The 24,987-nt window shown below is 41.2% G+C and overlaps 1 protein-coding gene across 1 annotated transcript; it reads left to right on the top strand.

Annotated features, from left to right (window-relative positions):
- LOC110494101 (protransforming growth factor alpha-like) lies at positions 1-17,665 on the top strand. Its single transcript, XM_021568822.3, has 6 exons — positions 1-464; positions 5,919-6,074; positions 9,020-9,134; positions 9,882-10,031; positions 10,311-10,420; positions 11,845-17,665. Exons 1-6 carry the CDS (start codon positions 422-424, stop codon positions 11,850-11,852), a joined length of 582 nt encoding a protein of 193 aa, XP_021424497.3. The 5' UTR covers positions 1-421; the 3' UTR covers positions 11,853-17,665.
- The last annotated feature ends 7,322 nt before the right edge of the window (positions 17,666-24,987 follow it).

The raw sequence follows: 24,987 nt of genomic DNA, 5'->3' as shown, positions 1-24,987 counted from the left end.
GTGTGAGAGCGTTTATTTAGACTGTGGAGGAGAGTGGAATTGTTTACCGCTTGGACTAAACTTATCCGTTTAAATTGAAGAGAAATTAATCGAAACAAAGTATTTGAAGACTTGTTTGTTGTTACGTTAAATTAATGATATATCAGACAAGGAAACTCAGCTTGCACATGGCACTGGAAATTAATCAAGTTGCCGAATAGCGACGCACTTGCATTTTTTTTGCGACATTTCTGAAGACTGTCAGTAGCATATAGTCTAAGATACGCGGAAGGGGTTTTGTAATGGAAGAAGGATTTACTTAATTTTATACAAACACATTTCTCTCTCCTGACTGACCTATGCGAGTATATACAAATGTTTATGGACTTGGGAAAAGAACACTAGCATTTCGGAGGATTACATTGACAAACATACAACCTTCATGATGAATCGGGCATTCTGGGATGTGATCTTTCTCATTACTGGTGAGTTCTATGAAGAAGAAAAAACAACACAGTTTGTAAAATATTTGAAAGACTACAAGCGAAGTGGCAGAAAGTGGGAATGATTGTAAAATGTTAAATGGGGGGGTTAGTGAATTGGAATGTGCTATACCAGAAGGGGAAATGTCATTGGTTCCTAATACGGGTTTGCGTCTGTGAACTTTTCCTTATAAATTAAGCCTCAACCAGGGGACCCACGGGGGCCACAGTGAGTGTAAGGTCTCCCTGAAAAAGTGCGGGAAAACGAACAATTGAATTCTAAAATATAATCAGTAACCTCAATTTCCCCAATTTATCACATTTTAAGGAAGAGCATTATTTTAGTGAGCATCAGAAAGGGGAAAGTTGAGAACCCCAGGACTATAGGCTAGCCTACCCTACTCTTAGCAGGAAGTCCCGTTTACAGTTTTGATTGTATCTGACTCCAGTTTGTGAATTATAACCATTGTCAGGCTCAGTGATATTTCAACATTTCTATGAGAAACAACGATGGTAGACCTACCAATGAGCCATCATTGATGTTTTATGTGGCGTGCATATGCTAGGCTCAGTGATATTTCAACATTTCTATGAGAAACAACGATGGTAGACCTACCAATGAGCCATCATTGATGTTTTATGTGGCGTGCATATGCTGCCAGTGCAGACCTATTCATAGGTTTCTAATGGCCTCATCCTTTTAGCAGGGGATACTTGACCCTGTTACTGTTATTGGCTGGTCAGTCACTCTTCTACGTCCCAACTGGTACCCTATTCCCTTGATCACGACTTACAGTTACATTACATTATGCCTAAGTCATTGGTCTTCTGTATTGGGAGTTTTGCTAAGAGCTCTGACGCTTAATCAAAACAACAGTATGATTATGGAAGCATGAGGACCTTTTTCTTTCATATCAGCGAGAAATAATAATAATTTAAAAAAGGTTAAATTGATACACAACTTGATATGGCAGTGTGGAAACACTAACCCTATCTCCATGTCACAGCGTTTGTTTACGGAAGACAAGAGGCCTGTGCTATCTAGCATGCGGCAAACACCTGTGTGTAAGCGTAACTCGGGAAGTGTAGGTCAAGTGTACAGTCGTGGCCAAAAGTTTTGAGAATGACACAAATATACATTTTCAAAGTCTGCTGCCTCAGTTTGGCAATTTGCAAATACTCCAGAATGTTATGAAGAGTGATCAGATGAAATGCAATTAATTGCAAAGTCCCTCTTTTCCATGCAAATTAACTGAATCCCCCAAAAACATTTCCACTGCATTTCAGCCCTGCCACAAAAGGACCAGCTGACATCATGTCAGTGATTCTCTTGTTAACACAGGTGTGAGTGTTGATGAGGACAAGGCTGGAGATCAGTCTGTCATGCTGATTGAGTTTGAATAACAGACTGGAAGCTTCAAAAGGAGGGTGGTGCTTGGAATCATTGTTCTTCCTCTGTCAACCATGGTTACCTGCAAGGAAACACATGACGTCATCATTGCTTTGCACAAAAAGGGCTTCACAGGCAAGGATACTGCTGCCACTAAGATTGCACCTAATCAACCATTTATCAGATCATCAAGAACTTCAAGGAGAGCGGTTTAAATGTTGTGAAGAAGGCTTCAGGGTGCCCAAGAAATTCCAGCAAGCGACAGGACCGTCTCCTAAAGTTGATTCAGCTGTGGGATCGGGGTACCACCAGTACAGAGCTTGCTCAGGAATGGCAGCAGGCAGGTGTGAGTGCATCTGCACGCACAGTGAGGCGAAGACTTTTGGAGGATGGCCTGGTGTCAAGAAGGGCAGCAAAGAAACCACTTCTCTCAAGGAAAAACATCAGGGACAGACTGATATTCTGCAAATGGTACAGGGATTGAACTGCTGAGGACTGGGATAGTCATTTTCTCTGATGAATCCGGTTTCCGATTGTTTGGGGCATCCGGAAAAAGCTTGTCCGGAGAAGACAAGGTGAGCGCTACCATCAGTCCTGTGTCATGCCAACAGTAAAGCATCCTGAGCACCCAACCATCCAGGAACAGTTTGGTGACGAACAATGCCTTTTCCAGCATGATGGAGCACCTTGCCATAAGGCAAAAGTGATAACTAAGTGGCTCAGGGAACAAAACATCGATATTTTGGGTCCATGGCCAGGAAACTCCCCAAACCTTAGTCCCATTGAGAACTTGTGGTCTATCCTCAAGAGGCGGGTGGACAAACAAAAACCCACAAATTCTGACAAACTACAAGCATTGATTATGCAAGAATTGGTTGCCATCAGTCAGGATGTGGCCCAGAAGTTAATTGACAGCATGCCAGGGCGGTTTGCAGAGATCTTGAAAAAGAAGGGTCAACACTGCAAATATTGACTCTTTGCATCAACTTCATGTAATTGTCAATAAAAAGCCTTTGACACTTATGAAATGCTTGTAATTATACTTCACTTTTCCATAGTAACACCTGACAAAATATCTAAAGACACTGAGGAAGCAGACTTTGTGAAAATTAATATTTGTGTAATTCTCAAAACTTTTGGCCTCGACTGTAGTTTTTGTCGGGTGGAGGCACCCAGGACCGAGTTTGAGAAACCCTGTCCTGCATTGTACACATCTTTTGACCAGGGCTCGTAGGTCTCTGGGGTAAATCCATTTGAATTCAGACACTGTTTGACAGCATTCTTTTTGATTTAAGCAAAACCTTCCATACATGATTGCCCATGGAAGACGTGGTCAGAAAGTGACTTTTTGGACCTGAATGGCAAAACATTCCAGAGATAAAGGTGTTCAAAGTTGACTACCCCACCATACCCTGAGACATCCATGCCTTCATCACTGGGAAAGATTAACGGTTGAGTTTGATAACTTACAAAAGCTTACATTTAAAATCTTACAAACAGTGTTGTCAAACTATTTAATTATTTGTTGAGAAAAAAAAAGTTCACACATGTCGCAGCTTAGACCCTATTTCACAACATCTGAGGTTTTTGAGTTGTGCCCGCCATCGGTTGAGACACAACATGCTCTTGAACACAGGGTGGGTGTCATTTCAATCATAAGAAGTGTATTTCCCTAAAGATCACTTCAATTTAGCGGCTACTTCATTTAAATGTAATTGAAATTATAACTTCTAATTACTACCACAAAGATGGCTGCCGGTCCACCCACCGTCAAATGTCAACTTAATTTGTCTTCTCTATTCTATCTATATTTCTATGATTTCAATATTTTTTCCATGGAGGCATGAAAGTTTGAATTTAAAACAACAGATATTCCCATTCAAGTCAATATTCTCTGATGGGTGAACCTCCAAATATCTTTGGAAGTTGACATTTCAATCTGATTCCCATTTTAGTACATTTATCAGCCATAACATGACACTGACCCTGTATTCAAGAGCATGTTGTGTCTCAAACGAAAGCCAGCACAACACAAAAACCATAGATTATGAAAAATAGGGTCTAAGCTACAACATATGTGAATATGAAAAACATCTGAGTTTAGGCGTTTTTAGATAAAAACATATTTTTTTAAAAATGAAAGAACATTTTCACAGAAATGCTAAAAAAAAATGGACAACTCTGTTTTCAAGCTTTTAAATGATATCAATCCCAACCATTTGATATTTTCCAGTGATGAAGACATGGATGTCTCAGGGTATGGTGGGGTATGCAACATGGGTAAACTTTGAGCACCCATCTCCTTGAATGTTTCCGCATTCATGTTGAAAAAGTCACTTTCTGAGCACTTCTAGAACGGGCAAATATGTATGGAAGGTTTTATTCAAATCAAAAGGGGTGCTGTCAAAAAGTGATTTGATTCATATTGATTTTACCCTCTTGTCAAAAGTAGTGCACTATGCACGGAATAGGGTGCCATTTGTGACGCTGCCTGCCTTGACACAGCATTCATCCACCGTCTCTCTCTCTGGGCTTTGTACCTTGTCACACTCAGTGTCCTTAGCAACATCAGGGACGTCACGATTGACTGACTGATGAAATGCTCAGTGGTTCTCCTCTCCTTCATAACCAACTGATATGGATTAACCTGTGTTATGTGAGCAGTGTGTTTTCAACCATTATTTGAATTGAACCGGAGAATGAAGCTCTAATTTGATACTCAGCACTTTCATTGTCTGATATCTACACATCACTGAATCTCGTCTCTCATTGGCTGCCTTACAGAATTCTAATTGTGTGATCACTCTCCGGGATCTGTCTATATTAAGACTATCCCAGCTTAGTCCCATTACAGACCCATTGTAGTGTGTCCATCCTTTCATCCCATTGTCATTCTTGAAATACGCAACACAAGCTGGTAAGAGGAAATCCAAACATAATGACAAATGGGAAAGTTGTGTGAGAGTTATGAGGACTGTACATGCCTCAGGATTCAACCCTCGATGGGACCAATGCAACAGAAAAAGGGAAAGGGGTTCATTAAGGTCAAGAACTAGAAATAAGATATAACACCATTTCAGTGCAATATTTGGTTAAGATCTCCTGGCAAGAGTGAAAAGCCCTCACACAGAAGAGTCAGATGGACACCCTATGCTCCCAAAGGGGCCAAGAGGTTTAAGTTAAGTAAGTCTGATATGTTAACATGTAGTGGTTTGGCAACGGAAAACAAAAATCTGTGTTCTTAGGTAGTACCTTAATTTCTGTCAGCTTTTCTCTACTGAATAGGACTCTGGTTGATCAGTGGGGACATAATTCATGTCACCTTGCTCTGCTGGGATCCGTGAGTTGGGAGATGAGTTCTATTTTAAGAGCAACAGGTTATTTGTAGACGACTTGTTTCTCTGATTCTGTCAACTAAGTCACTTCGGATGAGAGCTGTTAGGTACCCCCAAAAATGTAATAATTATACTGAACAAAAATATAAATGCAACATGTAAAGTGTTGGTCCCATGTTTCATGAGCTGAAATAAAACTTTGCATACATTTTCCATATGCACAAAAAAACTTATTTCTATCATATGTTGTGTACAAATTGGTTTACATCCCTTTTAGTGAGCATTTCTCCTTTGCCAAGATAATCCATTCATCTGACAGGTGTATCAAGAAGCTGATTAAGCAGCATGATCATTACACAGGTGCACCTTGTGCTGGGGACAGTAAAATGCCACTCTAAAATGTGTTTTGTCACACAGCACAATGCCACCAAACAAGTCACCAAACAAGTGCCACCAAACTCCTATGCATTAGACATGGCAAAATGTATAGAATCGCAAAGAAATTAGCTTTAAAACTGCAATATTGTCTCTGCACATTCACAAAACTCATAGAATTGAAGGGGGGGGATGTTCCCCAATACAATACTGGAAGGGGGTGCCTGAGTGGAAATGTTTAGGAACCCCAGGCCTAGTGGGATCTTCTTCAATGTCCCAACAGTTTCTTTATCTGATCCTAATTTAAAATCAGTACCGATGTGTATACCTAAGCATTTCATCTGTTTCTTTTAACAGGGTCCCTCTTTACCTATGGAACCGGACAGGATAATTCTACTATTGCTACTAATTCTACTATGACCACCAGCCCTCCTGTGACTACTACCACTGTAAACATTATGCCATTTTCTACCACTACCAGCACCATTACTACAACCAACCTTCCAGTTAAAAGTAAGTGTGTGTGTGTGTGTGTGTTTGTGTCTTTTCAGGTGACTGACAGTCTAAATATGAATGCCCCTATAAAACCTCTCTACAGGGTGCTCCAGAGAATCTTTCACCTCTTCAGACTCATTGACTGGTGCCAAAGTTAATTCAAGGCTTCTCTAGTGAAGAGTCAGATGGCAACATAAAATGCCTTACAAAAGTGGACACATACAGACACTGTGCTGCACATGAATGAATTAGTTGAATTTTTTTATATTAATCTAGTCCTCTGTTTGGATAGAAAGTAGCCAGTGTGGCAGACGTCAAACAACGCTAAAATAAAAATCCTGTAGCTTAATTCCCAGGCGACCCCCGATCACATTTCAGTCATCATCTGTGAGTCACCACAAAATCCAGAAATGCCCTAATGGCATTTTGACCATAGGGGGCCATTTGGGATGCTGCCAGAGGGGCTGAGGAGTAGCTGGGGCAGATACCTAAGGGGAGAACAGAGAGCTTTTTACAGGCTCTGAAAGAGAGAGAGGAGAAGGGACAATGCATGTAGGCTGGAATCCAACCGGCCATTTACCAATGGAATGGAGTGTGTGACGGTCGGCTGTAATGCAACCGTCTATCTCTCTGTTCATCCTCCCTCTCTCTCTCTTACTCACTCCCTCTTTCTCTGAATGCCACATTGTGGCATCTGTTTTGGCTGCCTGAGAAAAGATACTCAAACTTTTGTTTGGGCCAGTCCAGTTGGAATTTGGAACTCATTGTACAGTTGATGAGTAAGAAATCCGTCCAGACTCTGTAATTTGGTTACTGTGTTCCTCCTGAGTCTTGACCCCTTCAGCTCATTCCAATGTTAATTTATTTCAGGAGATTCATTCTGTTATTCCAGCATCGTTTGGCCATAATAAATCACGTTTGATTGGATGTGAAGGAAAGAGGCAGGAGAGGGATGGGGGGCTGTGTCTGAAAAGGTTACTAGCTGTCAAATCCTTGCCTCCTCTGTCCTTATTTCCTGAAGTCCTCTCAAAGCTCAATGAAGGAGAGGTCTGAAGAAGGGACCTTTTTGATCTTCTCCTCAAATGCACTTTGAGAGTCATTCAGAAATCAAAGGAGGAAGCAAGGATTTGACGGGTATCTTTTCAGACAAAGCCCTGGAAAGAAAAGGGTGAGGATTTTACTCCTTGGCTTCAGGGATGTGCTTTCTCCAGACTTCTAATGGGTTTGATGATGGACAGACTTGTTGTTTGCTGTGTCGTGGCACTGGGGATTTGATTGGGGTTTAACTTGTCCATTTGCATGCGACACATCTTAATGCATGGTTGTCCCTTGGAGGGCCTTGTCCCTAACATAAGCCATGACAAAACCCAAGTCACTCAGAGGTAACAAAAGAAGTACAGTGCCTTCAGAAAGTATTCATTCCCCTTGACTTATTCCATAGTTTGTTGTGTTACAGCCTGAATTCAAAATGGGTGAGAAGAACATTTATTTAATCCATCTACACACATTACCCCATAATGACAAAGTGAAAATAGGTTTTTAGAAAGTGCTGATAATTTATTGAAAATGAAATACCAAAATAACTTATTTACATAAGTATTCACACCCCTGAGTCAATACATGTTAGAATCACCTTTGGCAGCATTACAGCTGAGTCTTTCTGGGTAAGTCTCTAGGAGTATTGCACATCTGGATTGTACAATATTTGCCCATTTATTATTTTTTTAAATTCTTAAAGCTCTGTCAAATTGGTTGATCATTGCTAGACGACAATTTTCAAGTCTTCCCATAGATTTTCAAGCAGATTTAAGTCAAAACTGTAACTTGGCCTTTCAGGAACATTCAGTGTCTTGGTAATCAACTTCCAGTGTCGATTTGACCTTGTGTTTTAGGGTATTGTCCTCTGAAAGGTGAATTCATCTCTGTGTCTGGTAGAAAGCAGACTGAAACAGGTTTTCCTCTAGGATTTTGCCTGTCCTTAGCTCTTTTCAGTTTATTTTTTTATCATGAAAGTCTCCCCAGTCTTTAACAATTACAAGCATACCCATAACATGATGCAGCCACCACTATGCTTGAAAATATGGAGAGTGGTACTCAGTAATGTGTTGTATCGGATTTTCCTCAAACATTACTTTTTGTCCTGAATACAAAGAATGTTAATTGCTTTGTCAACGATTTTTGTATTACTTTAGTGCCTTGTTCCAAACTGGATGCATGTTTTGGAATATTTTTTATTCTGTACTTCCTTCTTTTCACTCTGTCAATTAAGTTAGCATTGTGGAGTAACTACAAACATTTTTGATCCATCTTCAGTTTTCTTCTATTACAGCCGTTAAACTCTGTAAATGTTTTAAAGTCACTATTGGCATTATGGTGAAATCCCTGAGAGGTTTCCTTCCCCTCCGGCAACTGAGTTAGGAAGGACGCCTACATTTTTGTAGTGACTGGGTGTTTTAATACACCATCCAAAGTATAATTAATAACTTCACCATGCTCAGAGGGATAGTCATTGTTGGCTTTTTAGTTTTACCCATCAACCAATAGGTACCCTTTGCAAGGCAATGGAAGAACCTCCCTGGTCTTTGTGGTTGAATCTGTGTTTGAAATTCACTGCTTGACTGAGGAATCTTTACAGATAATTGTATGTGTGGGGTACAGGGCTGAGGTACTCAAAAATCATGTTAAACACTATTATTGCACACAGAGTGAGTCCATGCAACTTATTATTGAACTTATTTAGGCTTGCCATAACAAAGGGGTTGAATACTTATTGTCTATAACATAATTCTACTTTGACATTATGGGGTATTGTCTGTAGGCCAGTGACAAATGTAATCCATTTTAAATTCAGGCTGTAAGGCAACAAAATTAGGAAAAAGTCAAGGGTGTGAATACTTTCTGAAAGTTTCCTTTGCCTCAGGGCCTTGAAAAATGTCCATTTGTATCTCCTGTCTCTGACTCAGAGTTTGTGGCAGCAGCTGTTCGATCACACTTCGATGACTGTCCTGACTCGCATAGCCACTTCTGTTTCCATGGCACCTGTCGTTTCCTGATTCTGGAGGAGACCCCTGCATGTGTGTAAGTTCAACTTCCTGTCCTGTGGTGCAGAAAATACAAGGATCTCTCTCTCGCTCTCGTTACACAGTCGTCATTATTTCAATATCCAATGAATCATTGTGTTACTCTGTCTGTATGGGAAATTGTTATTTGATAGTCATGAATTTGTGACCTGTCCTTGCTGATGTGCAGCCACAACATAGCATATGTCCTAATTATTATATTTTGAGTTATCGAGAGTATTTGTTGGGTAACCCACCCAGTGTTAATGTCTGTGACTGACGGTTGAACAGCTCTTTCACGCTCCTCAGAACAATATGTGTTTAGGATCTGTTCTGCCAGTGCTCTGTTTGTACACGGATTCGCTGCAGTTCATAGAACTGGTCTAAGCATGATGCAAATTGGAATTAGAGAGCGGCAGTCCACTTCTATCTGACTGAGCAGAGTAGAGAACCCCCTCCAGGATTAGGGTCTTTACTAAATAGCTTTTTAGTAGTGAATCCTCGAGACCCTTTTTTGGCATGTTCATAATACGAAGGGTATTGTGTGGTTGTTTATCTGATGCAAAATAGTTTTGCAGACTGAACTTCACTACCACCTAATATTCCTAGAACTTAGGTGTACTAATTCTACTTCAACGATATACTTATAGATTGTTATTTTTTTGCATTGCAAATGGAGTCTGTGAATTTGTCAAACACCCCTGAAGGAACAAGTCCACGTGGCTGTATGAAGTTTGATGTCCTTTCTCCTCTCCATGTTGGACAGGTGTCACCAAGGCTTTGTAGGGATGCGATGCGAGCACGCCGACCTGCTAGCCGTGGTGGCCACCAATCACAGGCAACAGACAGTTGCCACGGCGCTAGTGCTGTGTGTGATTGGCTGTGTCTTGACGATGCTTCTCTGTACACTTTTACAGTAAGTACATCATGTTATATCTTGATTATGGTCAATTGGAAGAACACAAGTGAATAGAAATGTCACCATGACACTGCCCGTTCACGGAACCTACAAACTTGATTGTGTAGACATCAGCGTCAATCACATAGTTGATTACCCAATCCTACTGCCCACGCTACCATGATTTTTGTTCATAAAGTAAGATTAAACCCTGCACTTATACTGATAGTATTTATAAAGGTTAATGAATGTGTTCACCCGAAATCATCTGTAATTGAAACATGTCCTCTCTCCCAGTTGCTGGTGGAGGCGGGACGGTTTGGGGCGGAGGCACAGACTCCACTGTGCCCCAGAGAAACAAGACAGTAGGCTGAAGGGCCGAGGTCCCTGCTGTCACTCTGAAAGTGGTACAGACTTCCTTTTTGACTTTTGCCTAGTTTGTCTATGTTTCACATTCCAAACTCTCATCAAGTTTGAAATTGGAAACCACAGGGTTGTATTCATTACATCTTGCAAGGGAAACCAAAAGGAAGCAAGTGGAACCAAATGGTAGGGACCTACCTGAATTTGTCCAACAGAAACTCTCATTTTTGTTGCAAAACTTTTTCTGTTTGGAGTAAACTGTTTCTGTCGCAAAACGTTTTGCAACAGAAACGGTACAAAGGATACACCCCAGGGGTTCTAATTATGATGATCGGTAAGGGGTATTTTTGTAATCGACAGGAGAAGGTAGCTATGAGCCCTTAAGGTAGGTTTAATGGCCTACTGTGTCCTAGCTGCTGAAGCATACTGAAGCTTTTCGCTGTGCATTTAGGACCCATCTGGTTTGAACGTGACGTTATTAGAGGCTCATGCTGTCAGACCTAATGTATAGGAACCATTGAGGTGTTGCTGACACTGTTGTCGCTAATTGATGTTTCCTGTCCTTAACATCCATTGACATGTAGATCTCACTTGGGGAGCCGCTCTAGCTCTTCTAAAGGGTTATGAGAACACTACACTGAGATCATAAAGAGAGCAAAATACAGTCTTGACCATATCAGAACAGGATTCTCTATAGATCTATTAGTTACAGTGAATCGTTTCAAAGATATGCTTACTATTGTACTCGACCTCACCCTAAATGAACTTTGAATGCTCTTGGCTCGTGCTTTTTGTGAAGTACACACTAATAACATGATCACACCCAGACCGCAATGTTAATCAAATGATAAACTACTTTCCTCAATAGATACGGTAGTTAGATGCTTGAAAGACTCAGTAAATACAGTGTTCTCTCTTAACCAGCAGTTGCATGCTATGGGTCTATCCGATGCTTATGCAAACCCAGGACCAGTATTTCCTTAACGTCTGCCCCCTCGTGTAAGTTTCATATATCTTGTAGAAATTTGGACTTCTTCTGAAACACATTTGAGATTATTAGGTACTTTTCTGATTTTAATTGAATGACATTTTCTGTTTCTACTTTGTCCTCTGTCAGATCACGTCCCTTATTCAGAAGGTACCACTGGGGCTGTGTTTTGTTGTCGATCCTATTTTAGATGGTCTAGACTATAGGCTCTGTTTTGTAGGATAGTGTGTTTTTTGTAGTCCTGATCTGAGGTTATACATACAATTGCTGGAAACTGATCTCTCGTTTAAAAAGAGGGATCAGACAATTGTCATGGAATCATCCCCAAACCTTATGTGCATTGAGTAGAATGTAGAGTGACTTTGTGCTTGACTTCCAAGTCTCCATACCACATTGTCATCATGGAAGTTTCTACAAAATGGGTTGATTTCATTTCCTTATTTTCTGAAACCTTTTTTTTATCTTATCATTTCCCCTCAGTGGTTTGAGAGAGAAAACGCTGCTTGGAACGCCAGGGATTTTCACGATGGGCTGCCTTCTCTTCCCATCTGTCCATTCAACCCTAATGCCTGCTGGGACTTCTATGGACTACACACAAGATGGCATCAGACACCCTGGCTAATAACATCCTCACAAAACTGAAAGGGGTATCTTTCTTACCAGACCAAGGGAAGTTGAATGTCATATTTGATGTCATATTCTCCACAGACCAGGATTTACAGAACCTCAGCACACTTGGAATACTGTGATCTCACTACTGTTGAAATGCATGGAGAGAAGAGAGGGAAACTGACCTCTCAGAAACACGGAACTCTCCGGAAGATCTCTCTGGAACCTGACGTGAGGAGATCCCCTCAGTGTGACATAATGATAATAATGATGCCACGGGCATGGTCGGGAACATACAGCCCATGCTGGACATAACTAGACAAAATACTTGCAGTCCTCTGAGGATTTTGGAGCAGGAGAGCAACTATTTATTTCAGATTTGGATTTGAGGGATAACTTTGTTCAATTCACTTGAAATCAGAGGAACTCAAAATTCTCTCTCTTTTTTTCTCACTTTTAAAAATCTACACAAGCTAAACACAATATATAATTATCCAAATTTAAAGCACACAGAGATTTTTAAGGTGGAGCAAGAGTGTTTGAGTTTCTGTTTTTCGACAAGGGATATTGACATGCCTCACCTGACAAAAATGGGAGAGTCCCAGTAGCAATATCTTTTCAACCCCACTGTGGATTAAGGACCAATGGTGGGACTTGGACATAGTAATGGGAGAGATTATGTTTAGATGAAATACATGCAAAAGAGTAGATTTTAAGAGGACTGTGACGCATCCAAAGCATTGCCAACCTATAGTCCTTAGTAACTTGTAAATCAAGTAATATACCACCATAAATTAGTATTCCTGACACGAGTCTTGCAATTCCATTGCACCTCAGATGTAGTTTGTTGTTTCTGTCCATTCCTGCACAAAACCTGCATTACATTTAGGTTTCTAAGTGAGTGATGCACAGACTTTGTTGTGTTCTAAAACTTGTTTTATGCACATGCATGCAGTGTTGGGGTAATGCGTTACAAAAGTAACATGCAAGGTAATCCGATTATTTTATGAGTAATGGAGTTAAGTAATGTTACTTTTTCAAACTGGGTAATATTATGATTTTGTCAAACTCGTGCGTTACTTTCAGAATCAACATCTCTATCGGGCGCGTGTTTCCATGATCCGATCTCGACTCGTTTCTTCATTTAGTTCTCGAACAGGCGGAGAAAGTCTGTTTCGAGAAATCATGACAGCTGCTGTCCATAGAAATGTATAGAGGGTGCACATCTGGTCTTTGCCATTGATCTCTTCCGTCTAGTGACAAGTGTGCCCTCTATACATCTCTATGGGTCTGTGTAGCCGACATGTGGTGTATAACCAAAACTGGCAGCCTGAGAGAAAGATTTTGAATGAAAATATTGGAAATATGTACAGATATTTGGCTTACAATGCATTCGGAGAGTATTCAGAACCCTTGACTTTTTCTAAATTCTGTTATGTTACAGCCTTATTCTAAAATTCATTAAATTGTTTTTCTACACACAATACCCCATAATGACAAAGCAAAAACAGGCTTTAAGAAATGTTCAATAATTTATTACAAATAAACAACTGAAATATGAAATTTACATAAGTATTCAGACCCTTTACTTAGTACTTTGTTGAAGCACCTTTGGCAGCGATTACAGCCTCAAGTCTTGTTGGGTACTAGCTTGGCACACCTTTATTTGGGGAGTTTCTCCCATTCTTCTCTGCAGATCCTCTCAAGAACTGTCAGGATGGATGGGGAGCGTCGTTGCACAGCTATTTTCAGGTCTCTCCAGAGATGTTAGATCGGGTTCAAGTCCGGGCTCTGGCTGGGCCACTCAAGGACATTGAGACTTTTCCCGAAGCCACACCTGCGTTGTCTTGGCTGTGTGCTTAGGGTCGTTCCTGTTGGAAGGTGAATCTTCGCCCCCCAGTCTGAGGTCCTGAGCCCTCTGCAGCAGGTTTTCATCAAGAATCTTTCTATACTTCGTTCATCTTTCCCTTGATCCTGACTAGTCTCCCAGTCCCTGCCAATGAAAAACATCCCCACAGCATGATGCTGCAACCACCATGATTTACCGTAGGGATGGCGCCAGGTTTACTTCAGACGTGACGCTTGGCATTCAGGCCAAAGAGTTCAATCTTGGTTTCATCAGACCAGAGAATCTTGTTTCTAATGGTCTGAGAGTCCTTTTAGGTGCCTTTTTGCAAACTCCAAGCGGGCCGTTGTGCCTTTTTACTGAGGAGTGGCTTCCGTCTGGCCACTCTACCATAAAGGCCTGATTGGTGGAGTAGGCAAAGATGGTTGTCCTTCTGCAAGATTCTCCCATCTCCACAGAGGAACTCTGGAGCTCAGTCAGAGTGACCATCGGGTTCTTGGTCACCTCCTTCACCAAGGCCCTTCTCCCCTGATTGCTCAGTTTGACCGGGCAGCCAGCTCTAGGAAGAGTCTTGGTAGTTCCAAGCTTCTTCCATTAAATAATTATGGAGGCCACTGTGTTCTTGGGGGATCTTCAATGCTGCAGAAATGTTTTGGCACCCTTCCCCAGATCTGTGCCTCGACACACTCCTGTCTAGGAGCTCCAAGGACAATTCCTTCGACCTCATGGCTTGGTTTTTGTTCTGACATGCACTGTCAACTGTGGGACCTCATATAGACAGGTGTGTACCTTTCCAAATCATGTCCAATCAATTGAATTTACCACAGGTGGACTCCAAGTTGTAGAAACACCTCAAGAATGATCAATGGAAACAGGATGCACCTGAGCACAATTTTGAGTCTCATAGAAAAGGGTCTGAATACTTATGTAAATGGCTATTTCCAAGAACCTGTATTTGATTTGTCATTATGGGATATTGTGTGTAGACTGAGACATTTTTATATATATTTTTTTACACATTTTAGAATAGGGCTGGAATGTAACAAAATGTGGAAAAAGTCAAGGAGTTTGAATACTTTATGAATGCACTGTATATGGCTAATTAAGCAGCTCATATATAGCTCAGACTAGCAAAGGAAAGCAGCTCCACCTATGAAAGGAGAAACTAGTAATCAAACCTGAGTTAGTAAGTAGTTTGTCTTTGGTAGAGCGCGTGCGGCTCACCTTGCTCACTCCGACAGACAGACAAACAAACAGTTAATTTGTTCATGAGATCAACAGAGATTTTTTTCTTGACACTAACAAAGTTATAGAACTACTAATATAGTTTCCACACAGTGTAAAGTACATGTTGATCTATCTACTTAAAGTACTATATTGCATTTTAACATCTCAACACTGCATATATGTTACTGAGAACATTGTATGCATGCGATTCTTCTCGCGACTTTTTCTAGACATACACTTCATTGTATAGTAATGTTTTCCTGGGGGTACACTACATAGCAAGTTTGCTCACTCCTTCGAAGCACACTCCTGCACTTAAGTTGCAGTCCCTTCACTTGTGAAAGATGCCAAATGCACCTGAAGATCTTACATGTCTGATAGAGCTCAGTTACACATGCAAAGACACATGCTATAGGGCACATCCACCTCTGCGTGCATACACAAAATACACTGTTTCTAGATATGAAACAAATATGACAACACCGTTCTTATATTATTTCACCCCACAAATATGCACAAACAGAGCTCTTAGCTAGAATGTGTTGTTTTACAACGGTAAATTGTGGTTTTAAGAGGAGAGAACATATGATGGGAATAGAGAGCTGAAGCATCTGAATGGCGATTTTGTACAGTTCTGGGGAAAAAAATAAACATGCAAAATAATTGTGAATTGCTGAAATACAAATACTTTGAGGGAAAGTAAGTAGGGTTGGAGACCAGCTCTATATTTATTTGTAAATGTGTGTATTCAATTCAGACATTTTGGCTATGCTTATTATTCCATAAGCCTACAAAATTCTATTTGATTAAATGAAAGCAGTCAGAAACCACATTTTTATCAGTAGATAAATATTTTGAACTTTCAGGTGCATGAAAAATGTGCAAGAGATGCTAAAAGAGAATCGAATAAGGAGGGAAAGTTAGAGGGGGTGAAATAAAATGTATGATTGAGACAGGGGCGAACTCTTTTTCCATTGAATTGTGAATATTTTGTTTAGAAGCCTCAATACAACAGTTTGTGTCCCAGATATTACTCATGTTTTTCTGTTAACAACATCTGGTTATGAACTGAAAATGAGATTTCAAGCAACAATATCTGTGTATACAGTGAAAGTTGATGGTCATGTAGGTAAGCATGGACAACACACCTACTGAACAATGTAAAGTTGTAAACTATACAAATTAAATACACTACAGGGCCAAAAGTATGTGGACACCCCTTCAAATGAGTGGATTCAGATATTTCAGGCACACTTGTTGCGGACACAGCCATGCAATCTACATAACAATCATTGCCAGTAGAATGGCTTTACTGAAGAGCTCAGTGACTTTCAATGTGACACAGTCAAAGGATGCCACCTTTCCAACACGTCAGTTCATCAAATTTCTGCCCTTCTAGAGCTGCCCCAGTCCACTGTAAGTACTGTTATTGTGAAGTGGAAGCGTCTAGGAGCAACAACGGCTCAGTCGTGAAGTGGTAGGCCACACAAGCTCGCAGAATGAAACCGCTGAGTGCTTGTCTTCGGTTGCAACATTCACTGCCGAGTTCCAAACTGCCTCTGGACGCAACTTCAGCACAAGAACTGTTAGTCGGGAAATTCATGAAATGGGTTTCCATGGCCGAGCAGCCGCACACAAACCTAATATCACCATGAGCAATGTCAAGCGTTGGCTGGAGCTCGCCGCCATTGGACTCTGGAGCAGAGGAAACATGTTTTCTGGAGTGATGAATCACACTTCACCATCTGGCAGTCCAACAGACAAATCCGGGTTTGGCGGATGACAGGAGAACGCTACATATCTGAATGCATAGTGGCAACTGTAAAGTTTGGTGGCAGAAGAATAATGGTCTGGGGCTGTTTTTCATGGTCACAGGCTAGGCCCTTTAGTTCCAGTGAAGGGGGAACTTAACGTTACACCATACACTGACATTCTAGACAATACTGTGCTTCTAACTTTGTGGCAACAGTTTGGATATGACCCTTTCCTGTTTCAGCATGACGATGCCCCCTTGCAGAAAGCGAGGTCCATACAGAAATGGTTTGTTGAGATCGGTGTGGAAGAACTTGACTGGCCTGCACAGAGCCCTGACCTCAACCCATCGAACACCTTTGAGATGAATTGGAACGCAGACTGCGAGCCATGCCTAATCGCCCAACATCAGTGCCCGACCTCCCTAAAGCTCTTGTGGCTGAATGGAAGCAAGTCCCTTCAGCAAGTCCCTTCAGCAATGTTTCAACATGTAGTGGAAAGCCTTCCCAGAAGACTGGAGGCTGTTATAGCAGCAAAGGGGGGATCAACTCCATATTAATGCCCGTGATTTTGGAATGGGATGTTCGACGAGCAGGTCTCCACACACTTTTGGTCATGTAGTGTGTAATCCATGTACACTTTTTATTTTGAAGAGAATAAGGATAATGGACTGTACAGCACATAACAGTAGTATTGACAATGTCAAATACTACTTTACCTTGTCAAATATAAACTTTTTGGATCTTCATCAACAGTACAACGTTTCTGGATATTCTCGTGTGAACTAACCAGTTGTATGATGATGTAATGTCCTTGACTTGTATGGATGTTTATTTCTTTTTCAATGAAGACTGAAATCTGCAAAGGTGGCTGTCTCCCTGCTGTTTTCTGTTGCCCAGTAACATCTTAGGACTCCTACTCGCTAACAAAGGACAAATGGCCAAGAAGGAGAAGTAAGCTGATCGTTAGGAAAGCAGTGTACTCTTATACCATTCATTCTGACCCACTTTTTGTTCCCCAGTTGACTTTCTCTCTCCTCAAAGATATTTCCTCCATTGCGTGCCTGCCCTTTTCACTCACTTCTTCCACCTCTCCTCTAACAGACCAGTTACACTCTTTATTCAGAGCTCTCTGCCCATCTATTTTTTCCTTCTACTGAATATTTTAGAGGTAGAATGAATGCAAACAAAAAAACTAAACCGCAAATCTCAGGCACAACTGAACAAAGAGCCTCGGTCTAGAGTGCTTTTTTTTTAGCTGAGGGAAGCAAAGGTTTTACTTTCACAGATATTTGTTTGTTTGCTTGTCCCCTTTAAGTGAGCGTATATTTCCCAACACGGGGCAGAACAAAATACGTGTGTACTTTGTTCAGTGCATGAGTGTAGGTGACGTGAAGTTGATTCCATCCATCACCATGTTGTTCTCCTTTCCCGTTGCAGATGTTTTTGCTTGACCTCTTCCTCCTCCTCTCGTATCTACATTTTGCTATACCCTTTCTTTTTCTCCCTCCATGTGCTGCGTTTTTCTTTCCCAATCCCATTATGTTAACAATTGGATTTGTGTGGAGCCCTCTGCCTAAGCTACCAAAGCCAGCTTTTGAATTAAGCTCTTCTGGTGGCATCCCTCCCTAAAGATACACAAAAGACTTACTGCGTGATGGATGATCGGAGAGGGGAAAAGGAGAAGCTCTAACTCACCTGTTAGGGTGCTATAAGGGGGAGTTTTCCCCAACCCTTTGGAGCCTCTCTCAGCCCCACCTTCTCCCTTTGTCTGTTTCGAACTGACCCTCAAATCAAACAGAATGTTATGCTCCGAATACAACAGGTGTAGACCTTACAGTGAAATGCTTACTTACAAGCCATCAACCAACAATGCAGTTTTAAGAGAAAAATAAATAGAAATATATAAAATAATTAAGGAGCAACAATAATATAACAGTAGCGAGGCTATATACAGGGGGCTCCGGTACAGAGTCAATATGCGGGGCAGCCGGTTAGTTGAGGTAATGTATACATGTAGGTAGAGGTAAAGTGACTATGCATGGACAATAAACAGAGTAGCAGCAGTGTAAAAATGGGGGGGTGGGGACATTGCGAATAGTGCGGGTAGCTATTTGATTAACTGTTCAAGAGCCTTATGGCTTGGGGGGGAGTAGAAGCTGTTAAGAAGCCCTTTTGACCTAGACTTGGTGCTCCGGTACTGCTTGCCGTGCGGTAGCAGAGAGAACATTCTATGACAAGGGTGGCTGGAGTCCTTGGTAAATCTTTGGGCCTTCCTCTGACACCGCCTGGTATAGAGGTCCTGGATGGCAGGAAGCTTGACCCGAATGATGTACTGGGCCGTACGCACGACTCTCTGTAGTGCCTTGAGGTCGGAGGCCGAGCAGGATGCTCTCGATGGTGCAGAACCTTTTTGAGGATCTGAGGACCCATGCCAAATCTTTTCAGTCTCCTGAGGGGGAATAGGTGTTGTCTTGGTGTGTTTGGACCATGATAGTTTGTTGGTGATGTGGACACCAAGGAACCTTAAGCTCTCAACCTGCTCCACTACAGCCAAGTTAATTTATTTTAATTTCTTTGTATTTATTTAACCTTGATTTAACTAGGCAAGTCAATCAACAAATTCTTATTTACAATGATGGCTGACCAAAAGGCAGAAGGCCTCCTGCGGGGACGGGGATAAAAAAAAGTGTGTATGTATGTATTGTGACAAACCTCTTCAGGTTAGGAGAGTTTGTCACAAATGAAGTGGGAGACCGTCACCAAAATCACCTCAGAATGAGAGTTATTTTGAACAGTACCTGTGTTGGTTTCTCCATCCTGGTCCACCCAGGCCGTAGCCGGGGTCAAGGATAGCAGGGTTCAGTACATGAATCGGGTTCTCGGTAGTGTTGGTCCAAACAGTCCAGGTCATAAACGGTAAATCCAGCCGACATATATAAACTAAAAAAATAAATGTCATCTCACTTTCAACTGCATTTATTTTCAGCAAAATGAACGTGTGAATATTTGTATGAACATAAGATTCAACAACTGAGACATAAACTGAACAAGTTCCACAGATCTGTGACTAACAGAAATGGAATAATGTGTCCCTGAACAAAGGGGGGTCATAATCAAAAGTAACAGTCAGTATCTGGTGTGGCTACCAGCTGCATTAAGTACCGCAGTGCATCTCCTCCTCATGGACTGCACCAGATTTGCCAGTAATTGCTGTGAGATGTTACCCCACTCTTCCACCAAGGTACCTGCAAGTTCCCGGACATTTCTGGGGGGAAGGGTACCTGGAAGGGTACCACATGAGGGAGGAGGATGTCTTCCCTGTAACGCACAGCATTGAGATTGCCTGCAATGACAACAAGCTCAGACCGATAATGCTGTGACACACCGCCCCAGACCATGACAGGCCCTCCACCTCCAAATCAATCCCGCTCCACAGTACAGGCCTCAGTGTAACGCTCATTCCTTCGACCATAAACGCAAATCCGACCATCACCCCTGGTGAGAGAAAACTGCGACTCATCAGTGAAGAGCATTTTTTGCCAGTCCTGTCTGGTCCAGCGATGGTGGAATTGATCATTAGAACACCCTTTTGCAATTATATTAGCACAGCTGAAAACTGTTGTGCTTATTAAAGAAGCAATACAACTGTCCTTCTTTAGACTAGTTGAGTATCTGGAGCATTAGCATTTGTGGGTTTGATTACAGGTTCAAATAATGGCCAGAAACAAATAACTTTCTTCTGAAACTCTTCAGTCTGTTCTTGTTCTGAAAAATGAAGGCTATTCCGTGCGAGGAAATTGCCAAGAAACTGAACATCTTATACAACGCTGTGTACTACTCCCTTCACAGAACAGTGCAAACTGGCTGTAACCAGAATAGAAAGAGGAGTGGGAGGCCCCGGTGCAAAACTGAGCAAGAGGACAAGTACATTAGTGTTTAGTTTGAGAAACAGACGCCTCACAAGTCCTCAAATGGCAGCGTCATTAAATAGTACACACAAAACACCTGTCTCAATGTCAACAGTGAAGAGGTGACTCCAGGATGCTGGCCTTCTAGGCAAATCTCGTAGACACTCTAATGTACTTGTCCTCTTGCTCAGTTGTGCTCCGGGGCCCCCACTCCTCTTTCTATTCTGGTTAGAGCCCGTTTGTGCTGTTTACTTGTGTCATGCACAAAGAACATTCCTAACCGTCTTGCCAAAAACTATGGTTTGTTAACAATACATTTGTGGAGTGGTTGAAACCAACCTAAGTGTATGTAAACTTCCAACTTCAACTGTGGAAATGTATATGTGTGTGTGTGTGTGTGTGTGTGTGTGTCGGAATTTAAAATACACTTAGGTGGGAGTCATTAAAACCTGTTTTTCAACCACTCCACAATTTCTTGTTGGCAAACTATAGTTTTGGCAAGGTATACTGTAGTTTGGCACGGTGTGTGTGGGTGTGTGTGTGTATATATACCTCACCTGCGACACATAAGACAATTAAATTAATATGTTGACAGTCTATTAAATGAATTATCTGACTCCATAAAGATTATTTAGCAATATGCAAGAGACTATAGTTGAGTTACAGTAGTAGAAAGGTCTAGAAAGAACTAAGAAAATATTTTATTAAAATGTTTAAATGAATGGATTCGCATAAAAGGCATACGCTTAAGCTACAGTAAAAAGCATTACAAAGCATTAGTCTAGGCATGATCGGAGAGTGAGAGGGAGAAAAAGAACACAATTAGACCCAACCAAATAATGAGAAAATTAAAAGATAACTACTTGACACATTGGAAAGAATTAACAAAAAAAACAGAGCAAACTAGAATGCTATCTGGCCTCAAACAGAGCGTATACACTGGCAGATTACCTGACCACTGTGACTGACCCAAACTTAAGGAAAGCTTTGACTATGTACAGACTCGGTGAGCATAGCCTTGCTATTGAGAAAGTCTGTCTTAGGCAGACCTGGCTCTCGAGAGGAGAGGACCACAAAATGACGTGGAAACTGAGCTGCACTTCCTAACCTCCTGCCAAATGTATGACCATATTAGAGACGCATATTTCCCTCAGATTACACAGATCCACAAATAATTTGAAAACCAACCCAATTTTGATAAACTCCCATATCTACTGTGTGAAATACCATAGTGTGCCATCACAGCAGAAATATTTGTAACCTGTTGCCACAAGTAAAAGGCAACCAGTAAAGAACAAACACCAATGTAAATACAACTCATGTTTATTTATTTTCCCTTTTGTACTTTAACTATTTGCACATCGTTACAACACTGTATATAGACATAATGACATTATGGGTTCTACGGCCATGTTGTTAGACACAAGGCAATGACTTGACTCATAGCACACGCACATCTATACATACAGATAGACTTAGCCATATGCACTTCGCAAATATTATGTGAGTAACAGGTGGCAGTTCCTTTTGTCTAGCAGTCTGTATACATAAAAAAGCACATTCTCAAAAGTAACCTACATCTCCATCACAAATTGATGTAGAAATGATTGAGTTGCAAGGGAAGAAATAATTAACAAATCATCGTCACATAATCAACATCCTACATTTTAGGAGAAAGCTCCTAATCTACCTTATGCTGCAAGTAGACTCGAGACGGTCGGTCCCTCTCTAAATCCCAACATCTCTGCATAGTCGAGAATGCTGAATTCCTGAGAAGACAAATGATTTTGCATATAGTGTTGATGAGTCACTTCGGGGGCTGGGCAACCCTACAATAGCACACCAAAGATTGCAATAAACTGATCAAATAAAGACAGCCCTCCTACAAACCTATTTCACACCATAAGCCTGCGGAATTTGCATGACAACTTTTCTTTCATTTTGATTTCGGCACAAATGGAAATGTGACACTCACTCGACCATTGATTGATGTTTCAGCATTGTCTCAGTGAAGAGTTTGGCGTGCGACATGCATGTGCAGTTTCAAGCCTGCTAGAGTTAACGGCAGGCGGACTAGCAATATTCACTGTTTTAATATAGATAAAGCCTAAGCTGGAATGTGAAGCTAACTACAAGCTGGCTAGCATTAGAAAACCCAGAGTAGAACTAGCTTGCATCGTAGTATACCCCTCGGGACAGTCTGATTTCAATTGTCATACTTTGGACCCCCTCCTCTCTCATTTTTGGCTTGCTCCCCTGTCCTCTCCTTTCTGATCCTAACCCAACATTCCCATTATCTGCCTCGGAGCAGATGGCTAGGCTAGAAGTAAGAGTATTTGGGTATTAGGGTTAAGTGATCAAGCTCCTACTTCCCCACCTGGCTTCCCAGCCTCCTGGGCCCATGCTCTCTCTCTCCCCCTCAGACATCTTGGTTGATTGTGCTCAAACACAATCATCATTAAATAAAACACCCAATGACATCTGCACTCAACATAAACATAGATGGTCTTTAATGGGATATTCTTTGTAAAAATAAAAAAAAATGGATCTACTGTTCTCGCAGTAACAGCTTAACTCTTCCATTGACGCAGTACACGCTGAGTGTACAGAACATTAATGACACCTGCTCTTTCCATGACATAGACTGACGAGGTGAATCCAGGTGAAAGCTATGATCCCTTATTGATGTCACTTGTTAAATCCACTTCAATCGGTGAAGGGGAGGAGACCGGTTAATGTCCACCACCCAAAGGACATCCAGCTAACTTGACACAACTGTGGGAAGCATCGGTGTCCATTTAGAGTCTATGCCCCAACGAATTGAGCCTGTTCTGAGGGCAAAAGGGGGGGTGCAACTCAATATTAGGAAAGCGTTCTTAGTGTTTTGTAAGCTCAGTGTATAGGGAAGAATCTCACGCAATCTAATCTGGGAGAAGGGATTCCAGTCCACAGACTAACTCCTTTCCCAGTAAGCGTTGACCAATGATGGTACTGTGGTTCACAGCAGATTCATGATAATGCATGTGCTCCAGTGGGCTGTGTGATGATCCAATCCCTCTTACAATGTCATAACGTCGAACTCCTCCCTCCTCTCGTCTGGCAGTTTGGCACACTTACATGCCAATTAACACACACTGCAGGCACACATTTTGTGGTTGGATTTCAAGTCTGCATTGGAATGATAAGGAGCATGTCCATGGCATTGAATTAGAGGGTTTAGGGGGTTTGCCTGTTTTGTAAGTTCTGATCCATCCCATGTGTGACACATGGGCTGTAGCCAAGCCTGTAAGCATGATGGTGACTGTTCTTATTTTCCATAATGCAGTTGGGATATATGATTGATGATACACGTGATATGAGCTGAAGTATGCCAATTTGCCGCTGCAGAGCCCTAACAAAGGAGGTCGACTATGATGAAATATCGTCGGTGGTAGATGAAAGCAGGACTGGCTGCAGGACAGACATTTGTATTTATTGAACATAATCCATTTATTGGAGGCTGTCACAACAACTTGACAGAAAGTGTATTCGGAATATGTTAGATAAATGATTCAGAATGTATTTGGACAGTGAAGCTAAACATTTTAATTGGTTTCTATGCTCCAGCATGTTGGGTTTGAGATCAAATGTTTCATTTGAGGCGACACTACAGAATGTCATTTTTTATTTGATAACAAAAAATACATGTCTGTTTTACAGTTTAGAAGTCATGACTTCAAATGTAAAATACTTAAGTATTTGGACAAATTCACTTATAGTGTATTAAAGTAGTAAAATGTTTAGTATTTGGTCCCATATTCCTAGCACACATTGACTACATAACGCTTGTGACTTTACAAACATTTTGGATGCATTCACAGCTTGTTTTGGTTGTGTTTCAGATTATGTTTTGCCCAATAGGAAGTGAGTGGTGAATAATGTAGTGTGGCCTTTCGGAGTCACTTTTATTGTTAGTAAGAATAGAATGTTTTTGAACATGTCTAAATTCATGTGGAAGATACCATTGTTATGCATAATCATGAATTAATTGTGAATGATAAAAAGTGAGAAATAGGGAAATATATCATAACAAACCCCCCCACTCTTCCCTTGTTACTGGTATTGGTGAGAGGTTAGCATGTTTTGTAACTTTATTCATGATGCATTGTTTTTCTTAATCATGGCATTATCAGCATCTTATCTACTCACGTAGAAAGAAAATTACTCCAGTCATCATTCACCAAAAAACAATAATTGCAAAGTTAAATAAACCATACCCCTCGATTCACAAGGACCTCTA

Source organism: Oncorhynchus mykiss, chromosome 17, assembly GCF_057628025.1.
Source record: "Oncorhynchus mykiss isolate SJ-2025 chromosome 17, ASM5762802v1, whole genome shotgun sequence".
Taxonomy (NCBI): Eukaryota; Metazoa; Chordata; class Actinopteri; order Salmoniformes; family Salmonidae; genus Oncorhynchus; species Oncorhynchus mykiss.
Note: the sequence above shows the minus strand (reverse complement) of the source record. Positions and strands in the feature narration are given on the sequence as shown.